This window comes from Oryzias latipes, chromosome 20, assembly GCF_002234675.1.
Source record: "Oryzias latipes chromosome 20, ASM223467v1".
NCBI classification, from domain to species: Eukaryota; Metazoa; Chordata; class Actinopteri; order Beloniformes; family Adrianichthyidae; genus Oryzias; species Oryzias latipes.
Genome location: NC_019878.2, coordinates 5645572 through 5662336, shown reverse-complemented (window position 1 = coordinate 5662336; position 16765 = coordinate 5645572). Strand labels below are relative to the sequence as shown.

Here is a 16765-nt window from a genome sequence, read left to right as displayed (position 1 = left end):
AACTGGCAATCACCCAGAGGAGCATGGAACGATCAATGCTGGGTGTCACGAGGAGAGATAAGGTCAGGAACGAAGACTTAAGCTCAAGAACAGGGTTGAAGGATGTCATCGAAAAAGTGATTGAAGCCAAAGGCAAGTGGGCAGGACATGTAGCCTGAATGAAGAACCACGAATGGGCTAAGAAAACAACAGAATGGACTCCGTGGGACAGGAAGAGAGGAAGGGGAAGACCGAAGAAAAGATGGAGAGATGACATCGAGCAGAAGGCAGGCAGCACGTGGACCCAGAGTGCCCAAAACCTTGATGAGTGTAATAATAATAATGGATTGGATTTATCTGCGCTTTTCAAGACACTCAAAGCGCTTACAGTGTGTCCATTATTCATTCACTCCTCATTCATACTTGGTGACGGTAAGCTACGGTTGTAGCCACAGCTGCCCTGGGGCAGACTGACAGAGGCGTGGCTGCCATTTCGCGCCTACGGCCCCTCTGACCATCACCGGGAGCATTCATGCTCATTCACACACCAGTGGAGCCACACTGGAGGCAAGGAGGGTGAAGTGTCTTGCCCAAGGACACAACAACACTTGGCTGGTGGGAGGGGGGATCGAACCGCCAACCCTTCGGTCATTGGACGACCTGCTCAACCACCTGAGTCACTGTCGCCCAGCCCAGAGTGGAGTAAGATGTGGAGGCCACCCGCCGCAGTGGCGTGACAGGCTGATGATGATGATATCATCTTTCCCCTCATCTAAATTTCAGATATGTTGTAGCACGTTTGTCACCTTAGGTTGTTTGACTGATTTAGTTTCACAGGTTTTACTATAAAATTAATTTAAAAGTAGTATGGAAGTCCTGTGTTACGGCTGTGGATGTATTTGGTTTTGTTCTTTCTCTTTGTTCTGTGTGTTGTGTGTTTTCTTTCTATACCAGAGTGGGACTTTATTGTGTGCAGGGACCCAAGCTGATGGAGGCAACCTTCAAAGCACCATGTGAACCTCCAGCCTGTAAGAAGGGAGCTTGGCTGCAACCCGTCTCCAATACAGATTTACCCATTTTTCTCCCACAGACAGCCCTTATCCACCCATAAAGGCAGTTGTGACTAAGGCCCCATTTACACTGCATGGTTCAAGTGACCCAATTCCAATTATTTTTTCCTCTCATGTGGCACAGATCGGATATGGCCGATAAATCTGTAAGCAGGAAAAAAACGCATGGATTCCGATTTTCTCAGATCGGATTCAGGCCTCATTCATATGTGGAAATAAATCTGATACGAATCGGATATGTGCATTTGCGTGTGCTATATGAGCGGACAAATCGGATACTCCCCAGTAAATGCGAGTCGTACTTCAGTGACGTCAACTCAGGACACCACCAACTGAGATAACATGACTTATTAAGGCGCTTTTGTGCCCTGATTTTGCTGTTCGAGGACAGCTGGAGCCCCATCAGCGTGTTACTTTCAGCCTCAGGCTTCAGACCGTAGTTGGAAACCGCTGTTATTTCCGGTCCGGTCCCGGTCGAGACGCAAACGGTAACTAATCAAGCGGGACACCATTGCTCTGGAACAGGCAAGAACCCGTTTATTTCTTTGCTTGGATCAAACTGTTGGTACGGCACAACATCTGCAAACACTTCCTCGCTAATAATTTTTTAAATCTGTGCGGTCAGTGCTCAGGTCCGGAAGGCGGAAATGCTGCTACGTAGTCCTCAGAACGTCTATGTTTGATAGTTTCAGCATTGTATAGTGTAAATGCAAAAATCGGATACGGGTCACTTTTAAAAGATGATGTAAGCGGGTCGTCAAAAAAATCGGATATTGTCAGAAAATCGGATTTGGGCATCAAGACCTGCAGTGTAAATGCAGCCTATGTGTCACAAAAACAGGAAGATGGCTGGATCCAAATGCAGCAGCTTTTTTAGCTCAGCTAAAAGTCCACAAAACTAAATCAGGGTCAGACAGTCAGGAGTCAATAACAGGCATGAGATCATGAGAGGAGTGATGGGGTCAAAATCCAGGCGAGAGTCGGGGCAGGCAAACGGAGTTCAAAACATGGTCAGGAGACAGAAGATCAGATCCAGATACCAACGCTCGGTAATGAAGGCAGAGTGCCAAATACAATACTTTGCACTGAGCTTCACGCAGTGCTTAAGTATGCTGTGGTTAACCCTTGTACTATCCTAGGCACTATGACGTTGGGAGTTGACCCACTGGACCCACTAGACAGTGCGCTGAACCTTTTTTCTTCAATGATTTATGATCTTCACTGGTGTCCATGGATTACATGAAATCTTTCCACCTTTATCCACCTTTGTCATGGTAGGAATAACACGTCAAAGTAAGGGTGGGGTCATCTAAGATAGCACAAGGGTTAATTGAACGAATGAGAGTCAGGTGTGCGGCATCCAGGAAGTGTGCACTGGGGTTGCTGGGAGCTTGAGTGTGCCTAGAACTCTGGGGACTGCTCTTTCCAGAGGGGGTGACAGAGTTCTGACTTCTGACACTTAGCCATAAGGCATCAGGTTAAACAACCATTTAGTACATAATTGAATTTCAAAATATTAAAAAAAATGATTTAAGTGTAATACTCTTGATAAATAAGCAGTCCTTTTCTGTTAGGATTATGGGCTCCTCCCACTCCTACCGGGGAATCATCGCCTCACCTGTTTCCAGTCTCCTCGTCAAACTTCAGCCTATTTATGGACTCCTCACCTTCCAGCCAATGTCAGTCCGTCTGCTCTCAGCGGTAGAGTTTAGACCTATGCTAAACTCTAGACCTCGTCAAAGCCATTTCTATGCCTATGCCTACGCCTATGCCAAGAATCCTAATCCACTGTTTATCTGCTCCTTCAGACATTGCCTCCAGCGTCCTCCACACCTCTGGTCTCATCTGCCATCCAGGATCCAGCCGTCAAAGCCGGAACTTCCCCACCACCACTGGGACTGATTAAAAACTCTTTCTCACCAACCATCTCTGTTCTGTCCTGCTTCTGGGTCCAGCCTCGTGAACTCTAACACTTTTCTGTGTCCACAGGTGTTAGAAGGGAAACTTCAGGTTTCTGATGGACTTGATGAACAAATGTTCTGTGAAATAAAAAAAGAGTTTTCTTCCCTGGAGCAATCACGACTTTTCCTTATGATCTTCTTGTGTTGGATCTGGTTTGTACAATGTCCCTTTGCTCCCTTCACACAGGGACATGCAGCACAGGTATGACTGACTTTAGCAAAGGTGAGTACTTCACTCAAGGCCGTGTCACACGGCCACTACTTACATTTTACGCATTTTTCACTTGTGAAATTTCAGTCTATTGTAATATATGTGGGTGATATACGTGTTTATAAGGGTTTCTTGCATTCGTCATCCATCAATGTATGCAGATATCCGTCGAGGATTTTGGCCGATGGATCTTTACGTGGATTCGGTTTTGAGCTGCTCAAAAGTTTTGGTTGATTAAGAATTATGCAGTTTATACAAATTTTACATAGGTAATATGCAATTTTTACATAAACCTTACACAATCGTGCGTGATTTATGCAAGGGGCATACGAAAATTTGTGGCTCTCCACGACCGTTCCATGTACGTCTAACAGACGTTTCATGGATGTAATATTGATGTAAACATTTTTAATCTTGTGTATGGCGCACATATCCCATTCAAATTACGTAATTGATGCACAGATCATTAATGAACCTCATTTAAACAGTACAATACAATCGCTCACAGTTCAGGTTCCACGTTAATTTTGTGTTCTTTGCGTAGTTTATTCATACTTCTGTGGTTTTAACGTGGTTCATTCGTGATAAATCTGTCAGAATTTCATGTAAAGACCACAACCTTTTCACTTCTTTCACGTATATTCATGTTTGACCAATTTTCATAGTACATAGTGGCTGTGTGACATGGCCTTTAGCTTTGGGCCGTCGAGAAAAACTGACTTAAAAAAAAAAAACAGCAGCTTCTTGAAAGTTCAATGGGAGGTGCCTTTCAAAGGCCTTCAACCAGAAATGAACTTTGTGTTGAACTCAACCAAAACAGAAGCTGAACCCACAAATCTCTACTTTGCTCCTTTTACTGAAAATGGAGAAAAATTGAGCAAATGTATTACTTAAATGCTTCAAAGCAATATCAAATGAACTGTGTAGGATGAAAAAGCTGCTTCTTCATTCTTCTTTCACGTAAAAAAAAAGCAATATCAGCCTCTCATCAGACCTGCTTTATTATTCTCTCCCATCTTCATGACTGAAGGAGGTCAGGGCTGACTGAGTCAGTCACTTAGAGAAAGAGACGAGGCCTACTCCACACAATCAGAATAATCATTGCAGTAAACATCATGTCATGCTGATGCGATGCTGTGCAGATTTCTTTCCTCTTAGGTTGACTGGCTTCTCAACTGCATTGAAATGAGCCCCCTGAAATGTTTGCATTACCGTAGACTTCTTTGTTCCAGCGTGCTGCTTCACAGAGCCAGGAGCAGCTGATTAAAGCGTGATGTGACTGGCATTTTGGAAGAACAAACTGCATCCTTGTAATAAAGCTGCCTTTTAATAAAAGAACAGGGGGCGGGGACACGAAATATAGATGACTCTGAGACTATTCTTGAATCCTGCAGAAGTGTTTCTGAGGTGAGACTGGTAAACAGCAACATCTGAATGGTAGTCAACTTGATGGTATTGTCAACTTAGCCTACATGGTAAGTTGACAGTACCATCCAGTTTCAGGTCTGACTACCAGCTCTTTTACCAGCTAATTAAGAATTGACAAAGCCAGTTGTTCGATATTTTTAACCAATTTAGTTTGTCATTGTTTGGATGGCATAATTGCTTTAGCTGCACAAAAAATTACAACAAAGGCAAAGCAAAGATCACATGCTCAATACCGTGTTACCTCAAAAAAATTCCTCAAGTTCTGGTCATTTTGGTGGTTCTAGACCTTATGAAAGTCTAACTATTAATGTACAACACAGCTACACAATGGTTGTCTTGTTTTTGTTTGTGCTATGTTGACTTTGTCAGGTGCACCCGTGCGGGGGTGAACTCATATGGATCCTCTGGTTTTAGGCAGTCTGGGCCCGAAGAGGGACGTAAAGAGGAGCACCTCCATCTTAAGAGGAGCGCAGGTGTGTCTTGCAGTTCCCTTGAAGCTTGTATGGCCACCTCAAGGGATGTCATCAAAATAGAATGTACCACTATCGTGCGTGTGGAAAATGTATTGTGAAATATTTGTAAGGATGATGTAAGTTACACGCACTTAAAGCTACATTCACATCGCCCCAGGCAACACAGGTTTAACCAACTACTTTCAAAGAAAAGTCTATGTACACATAGGTTCTGGTCTTCTGCGTTCAAAACTCCTGTGTTTCTGCATGGCTAATCAAGTTTCTACAATCGTTTATCGACACATACTAAACATGTGGCCATTTAACACCTGTTGAAAGTTAAACCAGGTCAAACTTTGACCAATCAGGGACTTAGGTTTGGTTGTGACGTATAGTGAGCATTCTTTTCGATTCACGGAAGTGCCAACGGTTTGAAAATGAATCGTGGAGAAGAAATAATTGTGATTTGTGCCCGGCTGGAATTCTATGAAACGAACTCTTTCAAATATTAGAGTAGATCTGTGAAAGAAAAAGTCTGGAGCAAGATTCACCAGATTTGCACCGCTGCAACATTTCACATCAAGCCTCTTCCAACTGCAATTGGTAAACATGTGCTAGTAAACAGTAGCAAAAGACCGGAACAAGACATATGCCCCCCAAGAGGTAAGATCGGGCCTAAAAAATCCATCGCGACCCGACCCAGGCCCGCAGGCATCAAAGCCGAACCCAGCCCGAGCCCGACCAATTAACTTGATTTTCAGGCCCGAGCTTGAAGCAAACCCGAAATTTCAATGTATCCCATAGTATTTTTGAGAGAAAAAAATGCAAGATTTCTTAAGCTTAAAATGATCTACATGTTTGTATGATCATGATAAATGCATTTGCACAACGAAATAATGCTGGAACACAGACTAAGAGGCCAGACAAAGAGAGTGAAAGAGAGATCTTGATGCGCACTTGCTTAATTACGCAGAGAAATACTGCAGCCGCGGCGGTGAATGTTTGCATTTTCATTCCCCTGTCTTAAGTTTATCCTTGACTTCTTGCTGCTCCATATCGGGGATACCTAGACAAAATAGATGCGGACTTGCGGAGGGAAGATTACATTCACGAAAATTGCGCAAAGCGTGCCCTGGCTCTGCGTCTGCGCTTCCTGTTTAGTAGTAGTTATATAGCAATTACCTTACAGCGCCTTCTCTGTTTTAACCAAATTATTTATTTATAACAAGTATTCCTTAGTATAGTATCCACACATCGTTTTAGTATACATTTTTATAAGCATATATTTATTAAAATAGTCAGCGAGAGAGAACCCCGGCCTGACCCGACCCGAAATTATGATTGTCATTTTAGTCCCCGACCCGACCCGAATTTCGGGCGGGGTCGGGATAGATCTTACCTCTATGCCCCCCCCTTTGGTCCCGTATGATCACCATTGCTGATCCCTTTCCACCACACCATAGTCATTAGTTAGGTAAGTGCACTGGCTCATTACTGCCACCACGCTTAATTACCCTGTGTGTTGTGTAGGTGTTCACTACAACCAGTCACCTGCAGCATGCCCGCAGAAAAAATGTGTATGAGCATTTTACGGGCTTATTGAGCGGCCTACGACCATAATGTATCCTGCGGGCCACCTGCATGCTCCGGATAGATGTGCCCCTTTTTTCCCCAAAGACAGCCCAATTCCACCCGTAAAGTTGTCACCAAGGCATAAAGGGCAGCAATCTTCCTTATTCAAAGCAGCCTCTCTGACGGTCAGGTGGCACTCACCGCATTCATGTCAATGCCGTTGGTGTAGGACCAGGCATGCTGAAAGTACTCCTCCAGCCTCTGCCGGAGAGGATTGGGAATCTGGTGGAAGCGGATGAACTCCCGGACTCGGAGCATCTGCGTGTGGTAGCGGGCTGTTCCTGAGTAAAGTCGCTGGATGATAGCTGACACGTTCCCAAAGATGCTGGCGTACATCAGAGCTGCAAGTGAAGGGGAAAAAAACATAGATTCTAAACACAAAGGTGTGTTCCTTCAGTGACAGAAGTTGACACGTGCACCTTGGGGTGACCATTTTAATTTGAATTTACATGCAGAATTGATAGAAAGATGAACCGAAGAGATGATTCAATTAAGAAAAAAAAAAAAGAAATGAGAGTTTACAGGAGCCTAGGGGGGTGATGGGTCTACTCTTGACTGATGTAAGTTTACCGATATGCTTATTGGTTATGCAAACAGATCAAATTAGCATGTGTCAAACATGTATAAAGCATGATATTTGGACAGAGGGTTTAATGACTGAAGACAGCAAGGAGAGATTATTAGAGAAAAAAAGATGCATATCTGAAGGGAAAAAACACTGTCATCATGGTTGGCTTTAGGGTAAAAAGTTTAACACCTTTTAACTTTACAATTTCATCCATGGCAGGTTGTTTGGAATGTTTTCATAGAGCTTTTTTTCTACTTGTTTGGATTATGCTATTGTCATTGACAAGCTTCTTAGTAATCAACACCTCACTTAACTTTCCATTGCTTTGAATGGATTCTTCAGAACTTTTTAAATCCCTTCTGAGGTCACTGGGTTGCTGGTGTACATCCTGAACAGGTTACAGTCTATAAAAGGGCAGTTTTGCTATTTTTGATGTTTTAAAGTTTCACTTGGTTGAACAAACATCTGACACCAGGTTTAGTTGGAGTTTAAAATCCCATTTCCAACAATCAACAAGTACTTAAGCAGGACACCAACCTTTGTGTGACTGGTTTTGGAACATAATTCTGAAAAAACATTTGTAAATGGAGGAATTATATCTTAAGTCTTAAGTAGAGAAAAGGGATTTCCTATCAATAATGAGACACTGCATCATAGTTTAAAGTTTTATATGAAAAGAAAGTTGTTTTTTCAGCCAAAATTTAATGTTTTTTGCATTAAATTGCTATATAAGTCTTCATTGTACAAAGGAAAGACTCATATTTTGATTTTTCTGACTAAATATTGAGTTTTGTAGACTAACAGGTGTCTACAATAGGCATTACACAGTGAACAAGAACAGCTGGCAGACAACTTTGTATTCCAAACTGTGATAACAAGTCATTGAGCCAACCTCTGAGATCAAAGAGAATATTAGAAAATGTCAGAAATTATTATTCTATATATGCTGCCTTAAAGAACAAACATTTTCCAGGAGCGTCTACGCACCTTTGTTACAGAGATGCCATGATTGCAAAAGAATTGTAGTCTAAGACAAGCGAAGGGCCATTTGTAAAGCTGCAAATATAACCTAATATGACTAGACTAATGTCACATTTCAATATGAAACTTGTATTTCCTGTAACGTGTTAAATGCTTTTAGCTAGTTTTGGAATTTGTGTAGATTTGTAGGATGTATTGAATGCATATTGTGCGGATGTTACACTTTCCCACTCTGCCTTTGCCAGCCAAGTCAGAACTCCAGGTAAAAAAACCCACTTTTTTCAAAATGGTTGCTTTCATGTTTGTTGTATTTCCGTAGAAACTATTTTAGTTTTTGGTCGCCTGGGGGTGTTGAACAGAGCTATGCAACTTTTGGAAAAATCAATTTAATTAAATTAGAATAAATTTTTGTATTTCCTTGGCAACTGAGATTTCTGTTGATCACGCCCACATTACTAATATGTTATCTTATGTCATTAAGTCGTATTGTTTCATTTACCTTATAAACCGACAATTAATGTATTATATTTTCACGGTATTCTGGTAAAATTATCAGGGGAACCCCACTGATGTTGTGCTATCCCCATGTTGTGCCATTAGACCATCCATCCATCCATCCATCCATCCATCCATCCATCCATCCATCCATCCATCCATCCATCCATCCATCCATCCATCCATCCATCCATCCATCCATCCATCCATCCATCCATCCATCCATCCATCCATCCATCCATCCATCCATCCATCCATCCATCCATCCATCCATCCATCCATCCATCCATCCATCCATCCATCCATCCATCCATCCATCCATCCATCCATCCATCCATCCATCCATCCATCCATCCATCCATCCATCCATCCATCCATCCATCCATCCATCCATCCATCCATCCATCCATCCATCCATCCATCCATCTATCTATCTATCTATCTATCTATCTATCTATCTATCTATCTATCTATCTATCTATCTATCTATCTATCTATCTATCTATCTATCTATCTATCTATCTATCTATCTATCTATCTATCTATCTATCTATCTATCTATCTATCTATCTATCTATCTATCTATCTATCTATCTATCTATCTATCTATCTATCTATCTATCTATCTATCTATCTATCTATCTATCTATCTATCTATCTATCTATCTATCTATCTATGACATCTTTACTTACATCCAATAAGCATGACACAGATAGAGAAAATCTTCTCAGAGTTGGTGTTTGGAGACACATTCCCGAATCCCACGCTGGTCAGACTGCTGAAGGTGAAGTACAGAGCAGTGACGTACTTGTCGTTGATTGAAGGTCCTGAACCTGGTGTCAGATTAAATAGAAACACGTCATGACATTCCCCAGTGTTGTGACTTTAATTTCTTGAATTGTTATTTTCCTTTAAGATGTTGGAATTCATTCTTGCCTTCCAGACATTTTTTATTTTAAAGTGCTAAATGTTTAATATTCTTCTTTTTCATACCTGGGATAGAGTCATTAAAGTGTTTTCCCAATTGGTCACCCAAAGTGTGGAGCCAGCCTATAGAGCCATTTCTCTCCACGTTGCCTATTGCATACCTGGACAAAGTAACAAAAAGACAAGTGTGGCCTACAATAAGCAATAAACTGATGTCTTTTGTCAACAATACAGTTAAAGCAAAAGTGGTAGTCATAAATGAGCTTCGTTCAAACACATACCAGATGCATGCCAGCCAGTGAGCAATGAGAGCAAAGGTGCACATGAGAAGGAAAAGGACGGCAGCACCGTACTCCGAGTAGCGGTCCAACTTTCTGGCGACACGAACCAGACGCAGGAGGCGGGCAGTTTTCAGCAGACCGATCAGAGTAGTGGTCTGCAGCGGGAGACAAAATGAAACAAAAATATAAAAGCTGAAGTGGTAGAAGAAAACAAAACTTTGAAAATCTTATTGATTTGTCTAAAGCCCTCCGAACTGCTGGCATTCTGTCACACACTCCCTTCTGTTGGGGGGGGGGGGGGGTGTCTCAGTGTGTTTTCACTGCCAAAGAGGTTCTAAATCTCAAGTCCTATTCATTTCTGCAGACTTCCTCCTTGCTTTGTTTGCTACTTGTATTCAGCTGGCTTCTTTCATGCTTTCACAACAACTAAAATATCTAGTCGATTACTGTGCTGGGTTGCAGCACAGTCCTGTCATGTGTGTGTGTGTGTGTGTGTGCCGTTTACAGCAAGTATCAACTGTCAGATGAAAAACTGCACTATCTTGGATCAGTGAACAGCATCAGTGAAGTACATGATGGCAACACTTTCAAAGATACTGACTCAGTTTGAAAATGTTTTAACTTCCTGGAGCCTTATTTCAGTTCATCCAACTTTAAAAGCTGTGTTTTGTCACTCTAATACCCTTTAGGAGCTTCTCCTTATGCCTGATTCTACCAACATCCTCTGTAACGTTATGTCAGAAGAAAGTCAAACAGTTGATTATTTGAAAGACTTCAGTTAAATCCAGTAACGTAAAAATAAAAGACAAAAAATGAATTTGTGCCTGTTCTGGGAATATAACAGGCTTTTTGTCACCCAAAACTTTTTTAATTAATCTTTAAAAAAAGTGAAATAATCAAAACTGTTTTAAAGACTCAATGCACCGTGGTGCCTTTAATCCTAAGGGGAACTTTTCCACTTTGATTAGATCAAAGTGGACTGACGAACTATTTTTTAGTTTAATGACAGATAAAAACATACTAACGTTATTGTTGTCAGAATACTAAGACATTTAAAGTTCCATTACTTGAATGCAGAAGCCCCAAATGCACAAATACGTGCGTTTACATAAGCTTTTCATTTAAAGTTGTGTTTAAAGTTCAGTGTGAACGCAGCATAAGACATAATTTTGGCCTGTGTTTTGTTCCTGTCCTCTCTGAAGCACAGAAACCCCCCAATGTCCCAGCATTGTGTGATTACCTCCTCGCTATTACGATAGATTAGCAGGTCAAAGGGAATTGCGGCCACCATGTCAATGAGGAACCAGCCTTTGAAATAGTGAACAGCAATGCGAACCGGGTGGCTCACCACCTCATCGTTGGAGTTCACATATGTTGTCCTAAAAGTAGTCAAAACTGCAAATGTTAGTCTCACAGTTTTGTACACTGAGGTGTTTCTGTGACCAAAAACCAACCTGAAGTTGATGAGAATGTCAATGATGAACATGATGTCCACGATGAGGTCCACCACATTGAGAGGAGAGCAAGAGTAACCACAGCTTTGCATGGCTGCCTCCTCCTGAGGAGGAAGGAGGGCAGAGATGTCAAAGTCAATTTGAGCAGATGGGGGAATGATCATCTTTTACACTAAAAATAGAAGACACCTCTAAGGTGGTTCAGTATAAAAGAACCACTAAGATGAAAATTGTGTCTTTAACATGTCCTTGTGGTATTTTTCTGATGATGGAGGACAAATACAAAGAAAATTATGCCTTGCACTCTTACATTTTTTGCTATAAATCATGTCAAATCAATGAAGAAATTTGCAGGTGCCCTGTTAAATTAAATGCTTTTCCATGTCTATTTCAACTCGCATTGATTTATGGAGTACTTCACAGTAAGTACTTTGTAGAATAAGAGTGCGATTTTTCTGTTTTAGCTTTGGTGGAACTAACACACATGGACACGCTCACCTGGTCATTAAGGAGGAATGCAGCTGAGTAAGGTGTCAGGATGGCAGTGTAAATAACCAGCAGCAGGATCAGCCAGTCCCACACTGCCTTGAAGGGGCTGTAGTGCAACACCGTCCACTTGTGGATGCGCGGTGCTTGAAGTTTGTACTCTGGTAACACGTCTGCACCCAGAGACAGCACCTGTGGTGTAGGAAGAGCGACAGAGAATGAAACAGGCTCAGTTCAGCACATAGTACAATCGGCTGTTGTAGATAGAGTCGAACTCTTCCCCTTCTGACATGATCATCAGCTGACCCACCACCAGTATTACTCCTTTGACTTGATGTTGTGGTTACCAAAACATACAATAACCCCAAATTAAGTATCTCGTTTGATAGACATCAGAAAAGTCTGTTATCCTTATAGTCCGTAACGAGTTGTTGCAGAATTGAAGAAGCGTCTTCAAGGTGATCCTTCGTAAAGTCCAGTGGCCCTAAAGAACACATCCTCATTGACTGTATAATATGGGAACTGGAATGAGTGCGTAGCAGTCACCCATAGAAAACGGTTTACTTCCAGCTTCAACGAAATAAGGTCAATTTAATCGCCATGTTTTACAATACGGACAATGATAATATGTTGGAACCAGAAATCATCAGTAAGGAGTAATTAGTTCGAGTCATTCTGAGTCAATGTTTCTATGGTAACCCCTCTATCCAATCAGGAGTGAGCTTGTTGGAAGTTCATCTCCCTATGACTTAAATGTAGGCTCCGGGTGTAAGACACAATTTCATTTTAAAGTGAAAAGACACTATGACAGTTAGACAATGAAAGTAGGATTTTGAATAGAAAGAAAATAACCAGTGTAAAAGAGGGTTAGTTGGCATTTCAGAAATTTTCTTTCTTCTGTTTACAGCAATCCCTCGCTATAACGCGGTTTACTTTTCACGGTTTCGTTACTTCACGGATTTGCATCGTGCCTTGTGTTCTTGATTCTGGCTAAAAAGTCACTACGCTTCTTCTCTACCTGTGCGTCAATAACGTTGCAGTTTAATATGTTCACGTACATAAAACAGCTTGCCAAATTTACATTACGTACGTGCAAATCATCTTGCGATTTCGAGTTTCTCTAAAACTCATAGAAAAAAGAGCGACAACCACTGGCTATCACTATGTTCTTCTCCCGAACAAACACACCGGCACCGCCGGCTTCAAAAGAAGAAAACACTTCAGAGCGGAGTCAGGATGCAGCAGCTCAGTCTGAGGAGCAGTGAAACACACCTGAGTCCCTAATTGTCCGACTGTACTTTGTATTTTTCAGAATCATTTTAAATTTTCTCATGGTTAATCCAATTACTCGGGTTGGGGTGGGCGGAGCTAATCTCCGCAATTTGAAGCTTTCTGTTCACATTGATGATTAAAATTATTATTTGACAGTACAGTACAGACGTTATTTGTTGAAAAAACGTTTCTAAAATACTTTTATTTGTGAAACAAATGCTTGAGCCTGTAAAATGGTTTGTTCTTTCTTTTCAATGTATAATAGAGGATTTTATTGTATAATAATTGTAAAAAAAATTAAGGTTTCTACTTCACGGATTTTGCCTATCACTGGTTGTTTTTGGAACGTAACCCCCGCAAAAAACAAGGGTTTACTGTATTCCATTTTTTTCTCTGTTTGTCCAACACTTTAATTAGGCAGAAAACAGCTCTTTAGTTTAATTTTTTTTTTTTTTAAATGTATTTAATTATTCTTTGAATTACCTTTTGTGTATATGTGTTACATGTGTATACATAACACATGTATCCTTCTCCCAAATAAATGTTTGAAAACATGATGGTTGGCAGACAAGAAAGTTTTAAAATATGTCAATCAAAACCTGCAAGTTGCAAATTTCTGTATTCCACAGGTATCTCTGTGGAAATCAAATATCCACTCATCACAGTTACAATATGAGTACAGTACATGAGTGGCAGCTCCAGCCATGTTGAACGCCTCCCTCCCGAGGGCCATGCCCAGATGGGACAATAAGAAGGGAAACGAAAGAGTGAAAACCCCACAAGACTCCGAAGTACAAGAGGGCTCATTAAACACAGTGAACATAGCCCTTTATCACATACACTCTGCCATGAGTGACCACAACAACTGTGTTATTTTGCCATTACAGCGATAGAGCCAGAGTCCACTGAAGATGATGAGAATTGTTCTGAAGGCACTGACCCTCTTAAGGTTTCCCTCCAAGGCTTGCCATTGCCCACACTCACACAAAGTCATGCTGGATGTAGACAAGCACACAAACACGGGCACACAAAGTCACGCAAGAGGGTTGAACAAAAGCATGCACACACACAAGCACCACTGCCATGACTGCACTTGTGTTTCTATGCCAACAGCTCCAAATATTCACAAACACACAATCAAATCCTTGCTATTATTGTGCCTTACTATCAGCAGATAGATGCATTAGCACAGCCAGACTTTTGTCGCTGCTTCCCAGAACCACAACAAACAGCTAAAGCTCAGCTACTGTGCTGCAAGCAAGGGCAGAATAAACCCACGGTGTCAATTACAAAAGCACAAGAGCTTCCTGACTGGGCTTCAGCAGCTAACACATCCCAACGCATAACACATACAGAACACAGAAACATCATACAGTAAGAGCAGTGAAAGTTACTGAAGCTACAGGATTATGTATTTGACAATTATATCACTAAAACTGGTGCATCTTCCTTACTGCAGAACACACTTACTTTGACAGATGTTTGACACTCCAACAGTGAAAACAAAAGTGAATCACAGGTTTATTTATGAAAATGTCAAAATGGTAACACTAATTGTACAATTTGAGTTTTTGTGTGTGTGTAATATTGTATCATTTAAGCAACTCTTTTAAATTTAAAATTTAAGCTGCTTTCACACCATTAAAGCTTCAGGAGCATCTAGTAATTCAATGTACAGACGTGATCAGACACATATTTTGACAGAGCGCCATGTAGCTCTCAAAATAACTTCAACATCAGTAAACACAACCAGAATTAATCCATATATAAAGCGCTCCGGATTCTAATGTGCATTGTCAATGAATGCTCTATTTATAGTCATATGTAAAGCACAAGGGACTATAAGGTGCATTAAACAAGACATAAGAGTCAGAAAGATAAGTCCGTCAGTCAGTCAGTCAGCCAGACTTTATTAACTGCGTTCACAGTGACTCTGGAACTTGTTTTTAATGCGCTTCATGTTACTGGCACTGCATATTCTGACACAACTCAATTTAGAACTAATCCTTTTTTAACTGAAAGACAAACTGCTAAATCAAGGAATATGTTTTGCTACACTCAGTTTGTCTGTTTTGAAGATTAATTTGTGCTAGCTGCAGCAAAAATCCATCACATGTATTGACATGGTGTTGTGATTTATTTAAGTTGTAACCCTTGTGCTATCTTAGATGACCCCACCCTTACATTGACGTGTTCTCCCTACCATGACAAAGGTTGATAAAGGTGGAAAGATTTCCTGTAATCCATGGAGACCAGTGAAGATCATTATGTTGAGGACCACAAGGGGGCATCTGTGTGTTTTAAGGTAGTGTTCCCCAACCTTATGTGGCTGCAGACCAGTCAACCCCTGGACCAGTCAACCCCTTACCAAGGCCCCGCGTAAAGGGGTAAGGGGTTGCAGGGGATGGTTAATTTTGGTCTGACTTTAAAAAGGAAAAAAAAACTCTGATCATCACAAAAAACAAACCTTTTAATAATAAAAACAACAAATAACACCAGTGGAGCATCAATCTCTAATAACATATTCTGCCAATAAATGTTGTGAGTACTATGTAAACAGGCTTCATGTGTGGGAAATCACCTGTTGCAATAAATCCATATTTTAAGCAGGACTCCTGGTGGCCTACTTATTTTTTTTGTCTTGAAGTCGTAGCCCGTTCTTCCATCTGTTCTTCTGTCCCTGCACTAATCCCTTATCCATTTGCAAGGAAACTTTCCACATACAACTTTTTTTGCATAGCACGCTAAACTAATTTTAGTGCTCAAGTGACTGAAATGTACCAACAGATTCCTGTCGATTTTCAAAACCAACTTTTTCCCGAATAAAAGATCGTTCAAATGTAGTCATTTTTACTCCCCTGACCAAACTTTACAGCTCAAGTGATCGAAGATGTAGCTTCCATCCATCCATCCATCCATCCATCCATTCATCCACCTTCTTCCACTCATCCAGGAGCGGGTCGCGGGGGCAGCTGTCTAGAAAAAATGTCCAGACTTCCATCTCCCCAGGGCCAACGTAGCTAACGTGTAGCACATCAGAATCAAGTTCTAGAGTGAATGCAGTTAAAATCTGACTGATGGACAGGTCTCTGACTTTTGTCTTACTTAATGCGCCTTACAGTTCGGTGTGCCTAAGTTCAAAAATATACCACACATGGACAATGCGCCTTATAATCTGGTGTGTCTATAGTGTAGTTTTAATTTTGACAGAGAATTCTAATTTAGTTTTAGTCATAGTCTTTTGACTAAATAAGGTTTAGTTTTAGTCGCAATTTAGTCATGCTGATTAGTCTACAGTAGATATGTAACCCTTGTGCTATCCTTGGCACTTTAACATTGGGAGTTGAGTCATCTAAACCTACTAGACAGTGCTCTGAACCTTTTTTCTTCAATGATTTTTGATCTTCACTGGTGTCCATGGATTACATGAAAACTTTCCACCATTATCCACCTTTGTCATGGTAGGGAGAACATGTCAATGTAAGGGTGGGGTCATCTAAGATAGCACAAGGGTTTTAATCGGCAAAAATCTAGAGTAAAGGGTAAAGCATTTTTATTAAATTAACT

At 41.1% G+C, this 16765-nt stretch overlaps 1 protein-coding gene across 1 annotated transcript in view; it reads right to left on the bottom strand.

Moving 5' to 3' along the window:
* Positions 1–16765, bottom strand: part of LOC101172692 (potassium voltage-gated channel subfamily H member 2) — a 342059-nt gene that overhangs the window by 18295 nt on the left and 306999 nt on the right. Inside the window, exons 7-13 of the mRNA XM_011488663.3 lie at positions 11939–12118; positions 11441–11544; positions 11227–11365; positions 9987–10141; positions 9772–9866; positions 9471–9611; positions 6875–7074 (exon numbers count right to left, since the gene is read on the bottom strand). Coding sequence (XP_011486965.1) covers positions 6875–7074; positions 9471–9611; positions 9772–9866; positions 9987–10141; positions 11227–11365; positions 11441–11544; positions 11939–12118 — 1014 coding nt within the window. The remainder of the gene's footprint in view (positions 1–6874; positions 7075–9470; positions 9612–9771; positions 9867–9986; positions 10142–11226; positions 11366–11440; positions 11545–11938; positions 12119–16765) is intronic.